Source organism: Anomaloglossus baeobatrachus, chromosome 1, assembly GCF_048569485.1.
Source record: "Anomaloglossus baeobatrachus isolate aAnoBae1 chromosome 1, aAnoBae1.hap1, whole genome shotgun sequence".
Classification (NCBI taxonomy): domain Eukaryota; kingdom Metazoa; phylum Chordata; class Amphibia; order Anura; family Aromobatidae; genus Anomaloglossus; species Anomaloglossus baeobatrachus.
This window is the reverse complement of record NC_134353.1, coordinates 640,827,304-640,843,803: the sequence shown is the minus strand read 5'-3', so window position 1 is coordinate 640,843,803 and position 16,500 is coordinate 640,827,304. Positions and strand designations below refer to the sequence as shown.

Here is a 16,500-nt window from a genome sequence, read left to right as displayed (position 1 = left end):
TTTATAAGCTGTCGGTGTGATTATTCCTGCACTGAGTGAGTACGCTGAAAAAGCCCCTTCTCCCTATCTCCAACGGCACCCTCCTTCACCAATATCCAATGGACCCTGGGGCACAAACCCCCTACCCACGGAGAGGTTAAACATCCTGCTGCTCCACCATTGCCACCGTGCTCCCCAACAGCAGCGGTGGTCTCCTACATTACCACGCACCTTGGGTGATGTCACGAACTTACACATCCCCTGTACATACTATCCCCCCCTCTTTTTGAACTCGAGTGTCCGCGCGAACCACCGGGTCCGGAGACCCCTCGAGCCACCGTGGTTCCAGATCCGAGCGGCTCGGCCGCTGGCACGGGGGCGGTACAATTCAGATCGAGGAGCAGCCATGAAGATATCCCAACAAAGGAGAAACAGCATCATCCAGCTAATCGATAGCCATCTCTCAGCCAAGAAAATTGACAAACTGCATCCTGTGAGTGCCATGAGAGTTGGAAGAATATACAATGAAGTCCATCCATGTATTCAAAATCCAAGTGCTAGACCTCCAGGCAAAATATCGGAGTCAACAAGATGGCTCATCACAAGATCTATCAGTTGTGGTGTGACAAAAATAGCAGTGGAGGCAGCTAGTATGTTTCATGATAGTGAGATCGCAGATGGCCATGCAAGTACCATGCAACACATGTTACATGAGTCTGGAATGGAGGTCCAAAAAAAGATGAAGACGCCTTAACTTCAATATCATCATAAGAAACATTGCCATGAGTTTGCAAAAATGTACGAAATGTGGACAGTAGAAGATTTGCTACTGGTAATTTGGAGTGATGAGATGAAAATCAATAGATTAGGCTCTGATATGTGCAAATAGGTCTGGAAGAAACAAGGGGGAAAGGGACTGATAGAAGGAACTGTCAAGATTGGTGGAGGAAACTTAATGATATCGGGTTGTTTCACAGCCAAAGTCAATGCATACTTGACAAGTATCTATGGTAGTCTCATTGTTGGGCTATATGTGAGTATCCTACAAGATGAGTTACTTCGTACACTCGAGTACAATGGGTATGAAAAGGACGTCATAGTGTTCCAGCAGGAGAATGACCCGAGGCATATGTCGAGATTGGCGAAGAAATGGTTCAATGACAATGAAGTAGAGGTGCTGGATCCTAATTTGACTTACTGTGAGCCTTAATATGGCTTTTATTCAATCTGTTTACTCGTTATGCCTCTTTTTGACATAATCGATCTATATGGTATTATTTTTTGTTGTGTTTTTTTTTCATTTTTTCCACCTTTTTTACTATTTTCATTTTATTATATAATTGTGTTGTTTTAGTCTTTATAATACATTTCCTTATTGAGTTAACTGTTCACTAGATGGCACTGTGGGTTATATAGTAAAGGCAGCCATGGATTTAAAACATGATAACTCTGTAACACCCCTTTTTTTTATAGTGGGAGTGATTTTGTACTACATTTGTAGTGTATGAATTTGCTCTCACACTCATTGCTGTCCCTGTACACGGTACATACATGATGTGCTGGCTCAGAGCTTCAATTTTCTTCTTCCTCTGTGAGTAAAGCACTGACATATGTTTCTACATGTGTCTATAAAGAATCTCTCTTTGATCTCTGCTCTTGCTTCCAGATTCTTTCGCCATCTCTGAGATACTACAGACACCCAAACAAGAATGTGTATTTGGAGAATCCTGTACCCTTACCTGCCAACATGAGTTTTATACTACAAGTTACTACACTTATTGGTACAGAATGTTTCCTGGCCAAGGACTAGCCTTCTTAGTCAATGGCTTCAAGAGCACCGACGTACCAGAAAACAAGTTCAATATAATCTTCAGCAACGACAGAAAGTACAGCGAGCTGTATATTAACCATGTAAATCCAGGAGACGGCGCAGTGTATCTATGTGCGCAGGGTGACACACAAGTACAGACAGATTTCCTTCCTGTACAAAATGTTACACTGACACAATACAGTACAACAGCGTGCAATATGGCTGAGGAAGAGTGTTAAATAACATAGTTTACATGGCATTTTGCCTCAAAATATTATAACTATAAAATGTCTGACACATGCACGCAGCAGGTATATTGGCATGTACTGTAACACTTATGGAAATAGACAAATAGGAAAAATCCCCTGCTGCTGAGTGTAATACCATAAGGCCGGGGCCACACAGGGATTACTGCGATCCCCTTGCATGACACTCTGCTCACGCTGGCAGTACAGCAGAGCCGAGTGTCATGCGAGTGTCCCTGCGACTAAGGTTCGGGGGGTGGGCCGGCACTCAGGAGGGGCAGACGGTGCTGCGGAGGGGCGGGCCGGTGCTGCGAAGGGGAGGGATTTATCTCCCTTTCTCCTCCGTAGCCAGCTATTGCTATTCTCGCTCTGCACTCGCAGTACACCGGTGTACCGCGAGTGCAGTGCGATTTTTCTCTCGCCCCATACACTTGAATGGGTGCGCAAGAAAACAGGATCGCATTACAGTCGCAGCATGCTGCGATTGTTTGCTTGGTCTGATTAGTGCTGAGAAAATAATCGCTCATGGGTGCTGACACATAGGCTAATATTGGTTCGAGTGGAATGTGATTTTTTTATCGCAATCCACTCGCACCGATTTACATGCCGTGTGGTTTAGGGCTAAAGCAGAGGATTATCTATTGACTATGATGACTTAAAGCACCACTCTAGTGTTCTTTTTTATTTCACCGCTGGAGTGGTGCTTTTAATGTAAGTCCCCTGCCTCCTGTCTTAAGGCCCAGTCACACTAAACAACTTACCAGCGATCCCAACAACGATACAACCTGATAGGGATCGCTGGTAAGTTGCTAGGAGGTCGCTGGTGAGATGTCACACTAAGCGACGCTCCAGCGATCCCACCAGCAACCTGACCTGGCAGGGATCGCTGGAGCGTTGCTACACGTGGAAGCAAGCTGCGCTTGGTAACTAAGGTAAATATCGGGTAACCAACCCGATATTTACCTTAGTTACCAGCGCACACCGCTTAGCGCTGGCTCCCTGCACACCTAGCCACAGTACACATCGGGTTAATTACCCGATGTGTACTCTGCTACGTGTGCAGGCAGCAGGGAGCCGGCTTCTGCGGATGCTGGTAACCACGGTAAACATCGGGTAACCAAGAAGCCCTTACCTTGGTTACCCAATATTTACCTTCGTTACCAGCGTCCACCGCTCTCACACTACCAGTGCCGGCTGCCTGTTCCCTGCACTCCTAGCCACAGTACACATCGGGTTAATTACCCGATGTGTACTCCAGCTACGTATGCAGGGAGCAGGGAGCCGGCACTGACAGCTGAGAGCGGCGGACACTGGTAACCAAGGTAAATATCGGGTAACCAAGGAAAGGGCTTCTTGGTTACCCAATATTTACATTTTGTTACCAGCGTCCGCAGAAGCCGGCTCCCTGCTCACTGCACATTTAGTTGTTGCTTTGTCGCTGTCATACACAGCGATGTGTGCTTCACAGCGGGAGAGCAACAACTAAAAAATGGTCCAGGACATTCAGCAACAACCAACGACCTCACAGCAGGGGCCAGATTGTTGCTGGATGTCACACACAGCGACATCGCTAGCAAGTTGTGCCTCAGCAGCGATGTTGCTAGCGATGTTGCTTAGTGGGACAGTACCTTTACACTCACCTGTCCGCTTTTTTATCTGTTGCAAGATTCGCTCTAATTGGTCTATTTTGAGTTGTGACCTGCTGGCTGCTCCAGTGTTTCATGGAAGGAGGTGGAGGTCACAACTCAATACAAGTCTATGGGAGCCTTATTCTGGCTCCCACAGAGTTTTATTGAGTGATTGTGTCATAATTTCTCACTTCTGGCCACTCAGAATTTAAGAGCACAAGATAGCACTGTGGGACAGGAGCGGTGCCAAAGTGGATGAAACTCCAAAGGTTTTGTATAATACAGAGGACAGGGGACTTTGGTTTAAAGCACCACTCCAGCACCGAAATAAAAACAAAATGTTGGAATAGTGCTTGAAGGTTAGTAGATATAGTAGGATCAGTGATGGTCTGGTGAGTTAGGGACCCACCAGTAACATTGATTATGGGTACCAATCTTCAGCTACTTGAAAATATTACCTGATCCTTGTGCACATATTTCCACCTAATACATTCTTCATACATTTGGAAGGAAACATTGGCTGCATTTTCTTACAGTTTTAACACAAAATGTTGCAGTTTTCAAATTAATTGTTAATGGCTGCATATTTCATTAGGAAAATAACAGATTCGGCCACAAAAATTACATTGGCGATCAATTTGAAAGCTATGCTGTTTGTGGGGAAAGTGCATGTCTGTACAGATTTTGGCCAGATTGTGTTTGCGCTGTGTCTTCTACATGAGAACACTTTTTTTATTATTATTATTATTATTATTAATAATTATTATTATAGTGTCATTTATTCCATGGCGTTTTACATGTGGAAAGGGGTGTACATAAGAGGGACAAGTATAATCATAAACAAAACAAGGTATAGACAGGTACAGGAGGAGAGAGGTCCCTGCCCGCGAGGGCTCACAGTCTACAAGGGATGGGTGAGGATATAGTAGGTGAGGGTAGAGATTGTCGTGTGGTGCTATATCAGCCTGAGGGTTATTGCAGGTTGTAGGTTTGTCGGAAAAGATGGGTCTTCAGGTGGGTCTTCAGGTTCCTTTTGAAGCTTTTCAAGGTAAGGCTGGAATCACACTTGCGAGTATAAAATCGGACCGAGTCTCATGCTAGAAAGTAGCATGAGCTCTGTCCAAGTGTTGATTAGTGTGCAATGCAACTGCAATGCGATTCTGTGATTTTTCTCTTGATTGTAGTCCGTGTGCAATCCGTGTTTGATCCGCTTTTATTCTCAGCAACTATGTCATCTGCCATTCAGCTCTGCTAAATGGTCGCTGGCAGCAGACACAGACAGAGCCGCATGATCAGAATGACCTCGTATGAACTTCACCGAACTTCATTGTCATCCTGCGGCTCTGTCTGTGTGTGGTGGCCTGATTTACCCCTGAGTGACAGAAGTGATCTGCGTGATCAGCGGTGCCGTCACTGAGGTTACCCGCGGCCATAGCTGAAGTCCTCCACCTGAGATCTTTGGCTGCGGGTAACCTGAGTGACGTGATCGCTGATAGCGCGACTCATTTCAGTTGCTGCAGGGAGCTCACAGAGAGCAGTCTGGTCTGTGCCGCTCTCTGTCAGCTTCCGATGAAGCAGAGCTGAAAGCGTCGTGGGACCTCTGTGGATTACGTCGGACCTGGAGGGGTATTTGGGGACTTTAATAAAGTGGTGAATGTTTTTTGGTCATTTATTTCAAATAAAGGATTTTTGGGTGTTTGTATTTATTTCCTTTAACTTACAGGTTAATCATGGCAGGTATCTCGGGGAGACGCCTGCCATGATTAACCTAGGACTTAGTGGCAGCTATGGGCTGCTGCCATTAACTCCTTATTACCTCGATTGCCACCGCACCAGGGCAATTCGGGATGAGCCGGGTACAGTACCGTCGCATCTAATGAATCCAATTCCGGGCGGCTGCTGGCTGATATTGTTAGGCTGGGGGGCTGCCCATAACGTGGGGCTCCCCATCCTGACAATACCAGCCTCCAGCTGTATGGTTTTACCTTGGCTGGTATCAAAATTGTGGGGGGGGGGCGTTTTTTTTATTTATTTTACTGCACGATGTAGACCCGCCCACTGGCAGCTGTGATTGGTTGCAGAGAGACATCTGTAACTCATCGTGGGGGCGTGTCTGACTGCAACCAATCATAGGCACCCGTGGATGGGAAAGCAGTGAATACGTGATGGAATAATGTGCGGCCGGCTTTTTCAAAAGAGAAGCCGCCACAGTGTGAACGCCGTGCAGCACCGCTCCGGTGATCATGGATTGGCGCGTATGAGAGAGGGGGTAGGAGGGAGAGACCAACATGGACAGAGAGAGATAGAGACAGAGAGAGAGACCGTCCGACAGACCAACCGAGAGAGAATAGAGACCGAGAGGGAGAGACCGACTTACTGAGATAGAGATTGACCGACATTGACAGACCTCACTCATTTCCAGTGCTTTCTGAAACATGCGATAAAAGTATTTAGAAAAACGCATGTCACTAGGATGGTGTGTGTGCCGTCCGTGTGACATCCGTTTTTTCTCATGCACCCATAGAGTTTCATTGGGGAGACATGCGCAAGAAACTCACCAAAACGCAGCATGCTGCGATTTTTTTCGCAGTCAGATTTGGACTGAGAAAAAAATAGCAGATGGGAGCTGCCTGATTGATTAACATGGGTCTGAGTGCAATGCGAGAATTTCTCGCATTTCACTCATGCGAGTTAATCGCAAGTGTGAAGCCGGCCTAAGGGAGAGTCTGATGTGTTCAGGCAGAGAATTCCAGAGTATGGGGGAGGCACAAGAGAAATCTTGGATGCGATGGTGGGAAGAGGAGATGACAGGGGAGTAGAGAAGGAGATCTTGTGAGGATGGAAGGTTACGTGCAGGTAAGTATCGGGAGACTAGGTCACAGATGTAGGAAGGAGACAAGTTGTGGATGGCTTTGTAGGTCATGGTTAGTGTTTTGAAGTGGAGTCCTTGAGCAATGGGAAGCCAGTGAAGCCACACTTAGCAATAAATCACGTACATGTAAGTCAGCACTGGAGTCACAGGGTGTGGAGGGGTTTAGTAGCTGAGCCCCATCCAGATAGGGCAGATGCCAGTATGTTACATAGCCAGATCTGTCAATAACAGCAGCAAATGGAGTTGAGCTCCAATTGTTGTTCTTAACCATTTAGATGCCGCTGTCAGTCTTTCTATCGATCACTCGGCACCAATGGGTTACCTTGTCAGCTGGGGCTTCATGAATGCCCCGGTCCCTACCATGTCGGTATTCCTGTGAAGTCCAGCTACAGGCTGCTCCATAGGAGACAGCAATTTTCACTATGTCCTGCAAAATTGGGGTACTGCAATATATACTGTAATATAAGCTATCAAAGGATTGTACGTTCAAGTTGTCTAAATGGACCAATTTGGCATTGCAAAATCCATAAAAGTTTGGTATGTGAAGATATTAATTGCAATATTCAATAAAGTAAATGTCATGAAGAAAAAAAAAATCATAATACAACAGTAGTGCTTTTTTACCACCACACCTTAAAAGAAATGCAATAAAAAAACCCCCAAAAGTCAGAATATCATCATATATACACCAAATGTCTAATAGTAAAATTGGCAGCACACCACCGCAAACCCTGACAGAGCTGCATCAATGGAAAAATAAAATCATTATGCAAAAGAAAGTGTTATTTAAAACTTTTTTCAAAAACAAATTAATTCCAAAATCAAAACCCCCAAAACAATGGTATAATTGCATTTTTTCCCATTTTATCCCACTTGGATTTTTTTCCACATTTTTTAGTACATTGTAAGGTGAAACAATGGAGTCATTCAAAACTACAACTTACCCTAAAAAATCAAGCTCTCTTACAACTATGTTGAAAAATAAAAATGTTATGGCTCTTGGAGAAAGTGGAAAAAATGCATGCATAAAAATTAAACTAGGCTGTGGAGGCAAAGGGATAAAACATTTACATTGTGGAAAACATTATGGAGAAAATGAATACTCTCAGCATTTTTCAAATCACCACTTTTTTTTCACCGCTCTGGTCTTGTGGTGCCTGGAAGTCACAAGTTATATCACAAGTGCTCAATGCAACTCTATGAGAGCCAGAAAGAGACTGTCATAGACTTGTCGTGAGTTATAATAAAACATGAATATAAGACAGTGCGCAAGGAACTTAAATTTAAAGCATCACTACAGAGGTGAAATAATAAAAAAAAAATAATCGATGGAGTGGTGTTTTAAAGGTCTATAGTTGTTGTGGCGCCCCAGGACCTGGTCGCCACAACAGCATTGCCCTCCCAAAAGGGTTAATGCTGAGCCTGGAGGTAATTGGGAGATCTATTGGCCAGTAAGTTAACACTCAACACAGTTCTCCCTCCGGCCAGCAGGGGGAGCTCTGAACCTGGAACTTCAGGGAGCATTCCTTAAGTCTGGCTGGAAGGAGGAAGTGTTAGTTAGTCGGGAGACAGGAGTGAAAGAGTGCAGACGCAGAGTAGTGCTGCCTTGTAAACTGGGGCCTAGAGCTGGGATAGCTTGGCCCAGTGAAGCAAGGGGAGCAGAGAGGCACAGCAGAGACTCGGACATCGGAGTCTGTAGTTGCCAGGGCATAAAATCCATCCCTGGTAGCTGAATCCGGAGGGCAGGAGAGCTGTAAGCCCCCTGCCCCAGAAGCAATCTGAAGGTACAACTGCATCCCAAGGGCCTGGTGTGGGCTCCAGCAGAGAAGCACCAGAGAGGGCCTGCGCAGACTACCACACAGAAGAGGGGACGAACAACAAGTCCCAGCAGCAAGAGGGCAATTGCGAACCCAAAGTGCAGTGTCCTAAAACAGCAGAGAAAGATTAAGGAGTAGGCCTCATACTCAACTGGCCAAAGATCACCCCAGGCACTTCCAGGCCGGCCGGATCATCTGTACCATCTGTGACGGTCTCCCTGGACTAAGTTTCTGCCGAGTAAAAGAGGAGAAGGTAAAGAGACTACTGTTTGTGCCTGTTTCTTTCATTGCTTGTCGGCCCTGCACCGTGTTAGTCACGCAGCACCATAGACTTCCACAAGCACCAACTGTGCCCCGGGCATTGCTCCACCTGTGGGGAGCAGTACCAACATTGCTGCCATAACATCATCCCGGTGGCCTCACACCGCAGCGGCGGCTTAATAGCCGCATACCACAGGTGGCGTCACGAACACAAACATTAAAGTCATCAGCCACATATTCAACTGACACCCACCAGGGCCACGGAGCCGGGCCCAGCCACCACTGACTACCACCGGACTAGTCCGGCCCGGCACCGGGTGTCCCATAGCCCTGGGGTGGGCGAGTCATTGTCTTTAAGTTCAATTTTTTCTTGATACATAACTACTGAAAATACAGTTGAGATATATACTTCTGTAGGTGTGTATGTATACTGTATATAAACACAGCATGTGAAATAAGTATTGAATATGTCACCAATTTTAAGTAAATATATTTATAAATGTGCTATTGATATGAATTTTTAACCAGATGTCAGTAACTACCGATCCAATCCACACAGGCAAAGAAATCAAACCATAGATGTCCATAAAATTATTGATCTGTAATAATGAGAAATTACACAAGAAAAAAGTATTGAACATACTTACTGAAATGTATTTAATATTTTGTCTAAAAGCCTTTGTTGGTGATGACAGCTTCAAAATGCCACCTGTATGGAAAAACTAGTCACATGCATTGCTCAGGTGTGATTTTGGCTTATTTTTGTACACAGACATTCTACAAATCCTACAATTCCATTGGCTCCTTCTATGAATTCTGAGCTTTAATTCCTTCCAAAAAATATTCTATTTCATTGAGATCAGATAATTGGCTGGGCCATTGCAGCAGCTTTATTTTCTTTCTCTGAAACCAGTTGAGTTTTCCTTGGCTGTATATGATTGGGATCATTTGACTTGCCGGCCCCAGGGCCTTAGGCGACTCGGTGTCGGGCCGGACTAGTCTGGGGTAGTCAGCGGTGGTGGGGCCCGATTCCATGACCCTGGCGGAGTCAATTAAAAAGGCGGTATGGGGGTAGAGGATAATAAAGTTTATAATATGTTCGTGACCATCTGTGGTAATTTGCAGCTATGGAGCCGCAGCTGCTGGAAGGGACCTCCGGGGCTGATGTTAGGGCAGCTGAGGTGTTTCTTGCTCTCCACAGGTAGAGTGGGTACCCCGGGGTAACCTTTAGTGCTTGGTAAAGTCTATGGTGTTTGTGAATGAGGTGCAGGGCCGACAGAGAAGTATAAAGGAACGGACAGACAATGAATTCTTTTACCTTCTCCTTTACTTGTCCTTAACAACCAGTGAAGTCCTGGGAGCCTGTCACAGGTGGTGATGGCGATCCGGTAGCCTGGAAGCAGTCAGGGGGCTCACACTGGCCAGGTGAGTAATGAGGCCTACTCCCTACGCTCTGTCTGAGTACGCGGGATCTCGCTGCTTCAGCAATGCTGAGACCCGTTCTGTTGCTCTCTGAGGTAATTTACTACCTCCCCCGTATGGCGGGCTGCTTGGACTGTCACAGGTGCCGCTCGTTTTATCCTGGCTCCTAGTCCTGGCTCTACAGCTGCGCCTCCGGGTGTGGGGTGGACGGAGACCTGCAGTGCTCTCGTCCTCCGGATGCGACCACCGGTACTCGAGTACTCGAGTGGCCCCGAACTCCGGTATTCGGTTTATTTAGCGATGACGTTGGGGTGAGCTGGCTGCGCTCCACTCCCCAATCTTCTTCTCCTCTTTGCCTCGCTGTGGACTGTGTTTTCCTGGGCTCAGCGATCAGGCTCAGCTCCCAGCTCACACACCAAACTATTCGAGTTCTTCTTTCACTGAACTCTCCTCACAGACTACTTAACTCCTCCTCCTCATCATCATTACTTTATTCTCTCTAATATATCACATTGCCAACTACTGCGAATATTTGTGATCAATTCTGGTTCTGCCGCTGACTGGGAGCCTTGTTATGAGAATGTTCTCAGAATAAATACTCATTAGGATTCAATGGGTGTCGTGTGACATTACACCATTGGATTACGTCAGAACTTCAAGGTTTTCTTTTTAGTTAATAAATTGATGTACGAGGGAGTGTGGGGGAGTCTTTATTCAAAAAACCTATTTTTTCCAGTGAATGTGTTTTTTAACTGTACACTTACCGGGTTAGAAATGGGGGTGTCTCATAAATGCCTATACATTACTAGTCCCGGGGCTTGATGCCAGTTGTCAATTCACAGCTGATATCAACCCGAATAGTAATACCCTGCACTAGGCCAATCTGGAAGAGCTGGGCTATTTTTAAGATGGGAAGGGCCAAATAGCCATGGAACTTCTCAGCCTGATAATACCAGCGCCCAGCTGTCTGCTTTACCTTGGATGATTATTAAAAGTAGGGTGGACGCCAGACTGTTTTTAAAAATTATTTATGTAAATAATTTAAAAAACGACATGGGGTCGCCCCTATTCTTGATAACCAGGCAAAGTAAAGCAGACAGCTAAGGGTTGAAGCCCACAGCTGTATGCTTTACCTGCACTGGATATCAACAATAGGGGGGAACATCAAGTCATTTTTTTTTCTGTTTTGTTCACAGCACTGTACAGACATCCTCCCCATGCCGAAAAGGTTGTTGATGGCCTGCACTGCAGCCTTTCAGTTTACTTCATTAGCATACAAACAGCACCCAAACTCGGACATGAGCATCTGTGAAAAGTTTGTATTCAAGCCCTGGACACCAGGTGTCCAGTACGAACGCCGAACTTTACAGTTTGGGATCGCTCATCTCTAGTTCAAACATAATAAGACAGCATTAAAATCTGGTACAACTTAAATGTGCATACACAACAACTTTGGGGTATTACAATATGTCTACAGAAAAATAAAAAAAATGTGTAGCTGTTGCAATAAAAGGGGATAAAAAAACAAATAGGCAAAAATGCAAAATCACCATGCTATAAAGGGATTAAACTAGTTTCAGACTTTGCTTTGTGGTCTCTGATCAAACAGTTCATGTTATTTTAGATTATTTTACCTTAGTACACTGAGCAAATCACTAGGTGGCACTGTAGTTCACATATTGTTTCCAGTATGGGTTTGTTTTTTTAGGGGGTAGGTTTGTGCCATATAGAAGACAAAAATACCTAATGCTGCAAGTCATAGTAGCTCATTTATCACATAGAAGATGTCTTGGTTAAGAGCTGCTCTCGTCATCTTAATATGTAAGTGAGGACCCTAACTGCTTTCTACTTAAGGAGATGATATGTTTGTTTGACGTGTACTATTATTTTTCAGGCTCTTTCTGCACATCTAATATTCTACAGATACCCAGACTTGAGAGTATTACAGGAGAAGACCTAAATCTCACATGTTCCCATGCTTCTCTCTCAACTGAATACGTCCTTTGGTACAGGATATTGCCTGGTCAAGGTCCAGTATTCCTTATTCGTGCTTTAAAAGACCATGACCTACCAGAAAATAGGTATAAAATGATCTTCAGTAAAGATAAAGAGTCCAGTGTCCTCTATATACGGGATGTGAAGCCTGAAGACAGCGCTGTGTATCTGTGTGGTCGCAGTGACACAGAGCTACACTCCTATATCCTGCCTGTACAATATTTCACTGGCAAACGCTCTGAGAAAGTACAGTACTTTGTCTGTCTAGTTGATATAAGCTATATTATGTGTATTTTTCAATGGAGTAATACATACATGATATCCATAACTCTACATTGGGGGCCTCTACTACTGTCCCTCAATATCTGTAGGTCAATTAGTAAAATGTCTCATGTGCATAGCGGCCACACTATCCTATTCACAATACAGAAATTCATAATATCCATGTAATGCAACGTACGAACCCTCAGACTATCATTGCTACAACCTGGAATGGACAATTGCTCCAACCTAAAAACACCTGCAAATAATAGCCAAAAAACAACAATATAGAACCTACATGGAAAAAGTAAGGAAGCAGTACATGATATATACTATATATATATATATATATATATATATATATATATATATATGTGTATATATATATATATATATATATAGTGTATTTCTGTTTAATTTAATGTTAGCTCCATTGAAAAAAAATGTGCTATTCTTTCAAAAATAAGGAAATATCTAAGTGACCCTAAACTTTTCAACTGTAGAATATATATATATATATATATATGTACACACAGTGTATATATATATATATATATATATATATATATACATATATATATATATATATATATATATATATATATATATACATATATATATATATATATATATATATATATATATATATATATACACATATATATACAGTTAGGTCCAGAAATATTTGGACAGTGACACAAGTTTTGTTATTTTAGCTGTTTACAAAAACATGTTCAGAAATACAATTATATATATAATATGGGCTGAAAGTGCACACTCCCAGCTGCAATATGAGAGTTTTCACATCCAAATCGGAGAAAGGGTTTAGGAATCATAGCTCTGTAATGCATAGCCTCCTCTTTTTAAAGGGACCAAAAGTAATTGGACAAGGGACTCTAAGGGCTGCAATTAACTCTGAAGGCGTCTCCCTTGTTAACCTGTAATCAATGAAGTAGTTAAAAGGTCTGGGGTTGATTACAGGTGTGTGGTTTTGCATTTGGAAGCTGTTGCTGTGACCAGACAACATGCGGTCTAAGGAACTCTCAATTGAGGTGAAGCAGAACATCCTGAGGCTGAAAAAAAAGAAAAAATCCATCAGAGAGATAGCAGACATGCTTGGAGTAGCAAAATCAACAGTCGGGTACATTCTGAGAAAAAAGGAATTGACTGGTGAGCTTTGGAACTCAAAAAGGCCTGGGCGTCCACGGATGACAACAGTGGTGGATGATCGCCGCATACTTTCTTTGGTGAAGAAGAACCCGTTCACAACATCAACTGAAGTCCAGAACACTCTCAGTGAAGTAGGTGTATCTGTCTCTAAGTCAACAGTAAAGAGAAGACTCCATGAAAGTAAATACAAAGGGTTCACATCTAGATGCAAACCATTCATCAATTCCAAAAATAGACAGGCCAGAGTTAAATTTGCTGAAAAACACCTCATGAAGCCAGCTCAGTTCTGGAAAAGTATTCTATGGACAGATGAGACAAAGATCAACCTGTACCAGAATGATGGGAAGAAAAAAGTTTGGAGAAGAAAGGGAACGGCACATGATCCAAGGCACACCACATCCTCTGTAAAACATGGTGGAGGCAACGTGATGGCATGAGCATGCATGGCTTTCAATGGCACTGGGTCACTTGTGTTTATTGATGACATAACAGCAGATAAGAGTAGCCGGATGAATTCTGAAGTGTACCGGGATATACTTTCAGCCCAGATTCAGCCAAATGCCGCAAAGTTGATCAGACAGCGCTTCATAGTACAGATGGACAATGACCCCAAGCATACAGCCAAAGCTACCCAGGAGTTCATGAGTGCAAAAAAGTGGAACATTCTGCAATAGCCAAGTCAATCACCAGATCTTAACCCAATTGAGCATGCATTTCACTTGCTCAAATCCAGACTTAAGACGGAAAGACCCACAAACAAGCAAGACCTGAAGGCTGCGGCTGTAAAGGCCTGGCAAAGTATTAAGAAGGAGGAAACCCAGCGTTTGGTGATGTCCATGGGTTCCAGACTTAAGGCAGTGATTGCCTCCAAAGAATTCGCAACAAAATATTGAAAATAAAAATATTTTGTTTGGGTTTGGTTTATTTGTCCAATTACTTTTGACCTCCTAAAATGTGGAGTGTTTGTAAAGAAATGTGTACAATTCCTACAATTTCTATCAGATATTTTTGTTCAAACCTTCAAATTAAACGTTACAATCTGCACTTGAATTCTGTTGTAGAGGTTTCATTTCAAATCCAATGTGGTGGCATGTAGAGCCCAACTCGCGAAAATTGTGTCACTGTCCAATTATTTCTGGACCTAACTGTATATATATATATATATATATAAATAGATATATATATATATATATATATATATATATATATATATATATATATATATACTTTGTTACAGTGAAAACTAATCTAAAACTAAAGTCTTTATACCAATGCCAGTTTGACCATCAGACAAAGATGTATTCATCTTCTACTTCCATTGTGGTCCTTTTTGAACACCGAAAGATGTTCTATGAAGTACTTACTGTATATATACAGTATATAATCTTTTATATTAATTCAAAATTTTGAAAAAATAAAAAGATTTCCATATATTGATGATTAAAAACCATACGGGCATTCACAGGTCCTGTCACAATAGGTTCAGAATAGGTTACAAAATGTTTTTTACAAGGGCAGACATACTGCCAGTGCAGCTGCAGCAAAACCCAAAGATGGAGAGCACCCTCGGACACCAGCAAATTATTTCTGCCATTCAACTGAAGTATACTGTGGCGCAGGTAACGATCTAATAAAGCTGATTATGGCATAGGTTTTCCATTATTTTTTCTTAATGGTATGCATTTTATTGTATGAAAATTGATATAGATGTATAGCATGGGTCTGATGATGCAGATACCAAATATGATTTTTGTCGGGTTGTTTTTTTTTTTACAGAAATAGAAAAAAACAAAACAAACAGATTCTTATTATTAAAACTGCAATTTTATGATTTTTATTTTTACATTTTTCTTAAATAGAACCTTTCATCAGAGTTTTAGACCCCAAAATAACGGCATGTACGGTAGATAAAGGCACTTTAAGACCTTGCTCCCACTGCGATTAAAAACAGCGAGTGCAATTCAATAAAAATCCAGCAGCAAAATGAGTGAATAATATTATTGACTGTAGAAGTATAAGAGTGGTGTTATATATTAGAACTATTTATGGGTAATATATCTAAAGTCATACCTAACCAGCATAGAAAAACACATCTTTGACAATGATGGCTGTGATATAAGTAGCTGTCTATCGGGACTGTGAGTATACAGTTCACTCTAAATATATATACTGTACAATACTCTGTAATTGACCACTGACAGCTGAGATATGAGTTACTTGCTTCAGGGGCATACTTATAATAAAATATCCAAATATTTAAGTTGCTCATCAAAGTTCATCACAAAGTATTCTTCAAAAGTGAGAGTTCAATCTTAACAAGCAGTTTTATCATGTACTTTGATAAATGTAATCATGTAAAAATGATTACATAATAATAGCAATAATTAATTAAAATACAAGAAGATACAAGAGAAATAACTAGAACAGAGTTGATTTTATACACAAAGGATGGAACACCTAAATATATCAATTAAAATGTCTAGGTATATGCTAAGAATAAAGTAGTAAAATATCAGTTTCCCATCTATCAGTTAAAACTTGGAGTGTCTTCCAAACTTTAGGATGATTAACGTTATCACCATCCCAGTAAAGACCAAGGCTGCAATACCAACAACAACATAGATCTGCAAGAAAAAAAACAAAACACAAGAAAAGATTATTTACTGTGCCTCATGAAAGTATTCACCCCCATTGGTTTTTTACCTATTTTGTTATATTACACCGTGTTAAATATTTTTGTAGTCTGATTTGTGCATGATGCATCAGCACTATAGTTGGGGAAGTGAAGCAAGAAAAATATAGGAAACAATTAAATTTATGGGATAAATAAAATACATAAAAATTTCCATGTGCATATGTATTCACCCTCTTTGTCTGGCGCCAAACCAACACAGCTCATCACCCCGAGAACACCATCCCCACAGTAAAACATGGTGGTGGAAACATCATGCTGTGAGGATGTTTTTCAACAGCAAGCATAGTGGAAATTTTCCAAGTCGAGGGGAAGATGGAGGATGAGAAATAAAGCAATAATTTTGAG

General features: G+C 42.3%; 2 protein-coding genes across 2 annotated transcripts in view; one reads left to right on the top strand and one right to left on the bottom strand.

The window, feature by feature from the left end:
* LOC142296919 (M1-specific T cell receptor alpha chain-like) overlaps positions 1-16,500 on the top strand; it is a 713,655-nt gene that overhangs the window by 205,693 nt on the left and 491,462 nt on the right. The gene's annotated exons all lie outside the window — the stretch shown is intronic.
* The window catches only part of LOC142303431 (BDNF/NT-3 growth factors receptor-like), a 93,172-nt gene continuing 92,545 nt past the window's right edge, over positions 15,874-16,500 (bottom strand). The window contains exon 11 of the mRNA XM_075344773.1: positions 15,874-16,084. Within this exon, the coding sequence (XP_075200888.1) occupies positions 15,992-16,084 (93 nt within the window). The 3' untranslated portion in view covers positions 15,874-15,991. The remainder of the gene's footprint in view (positions 16,085-16,500) is intronic.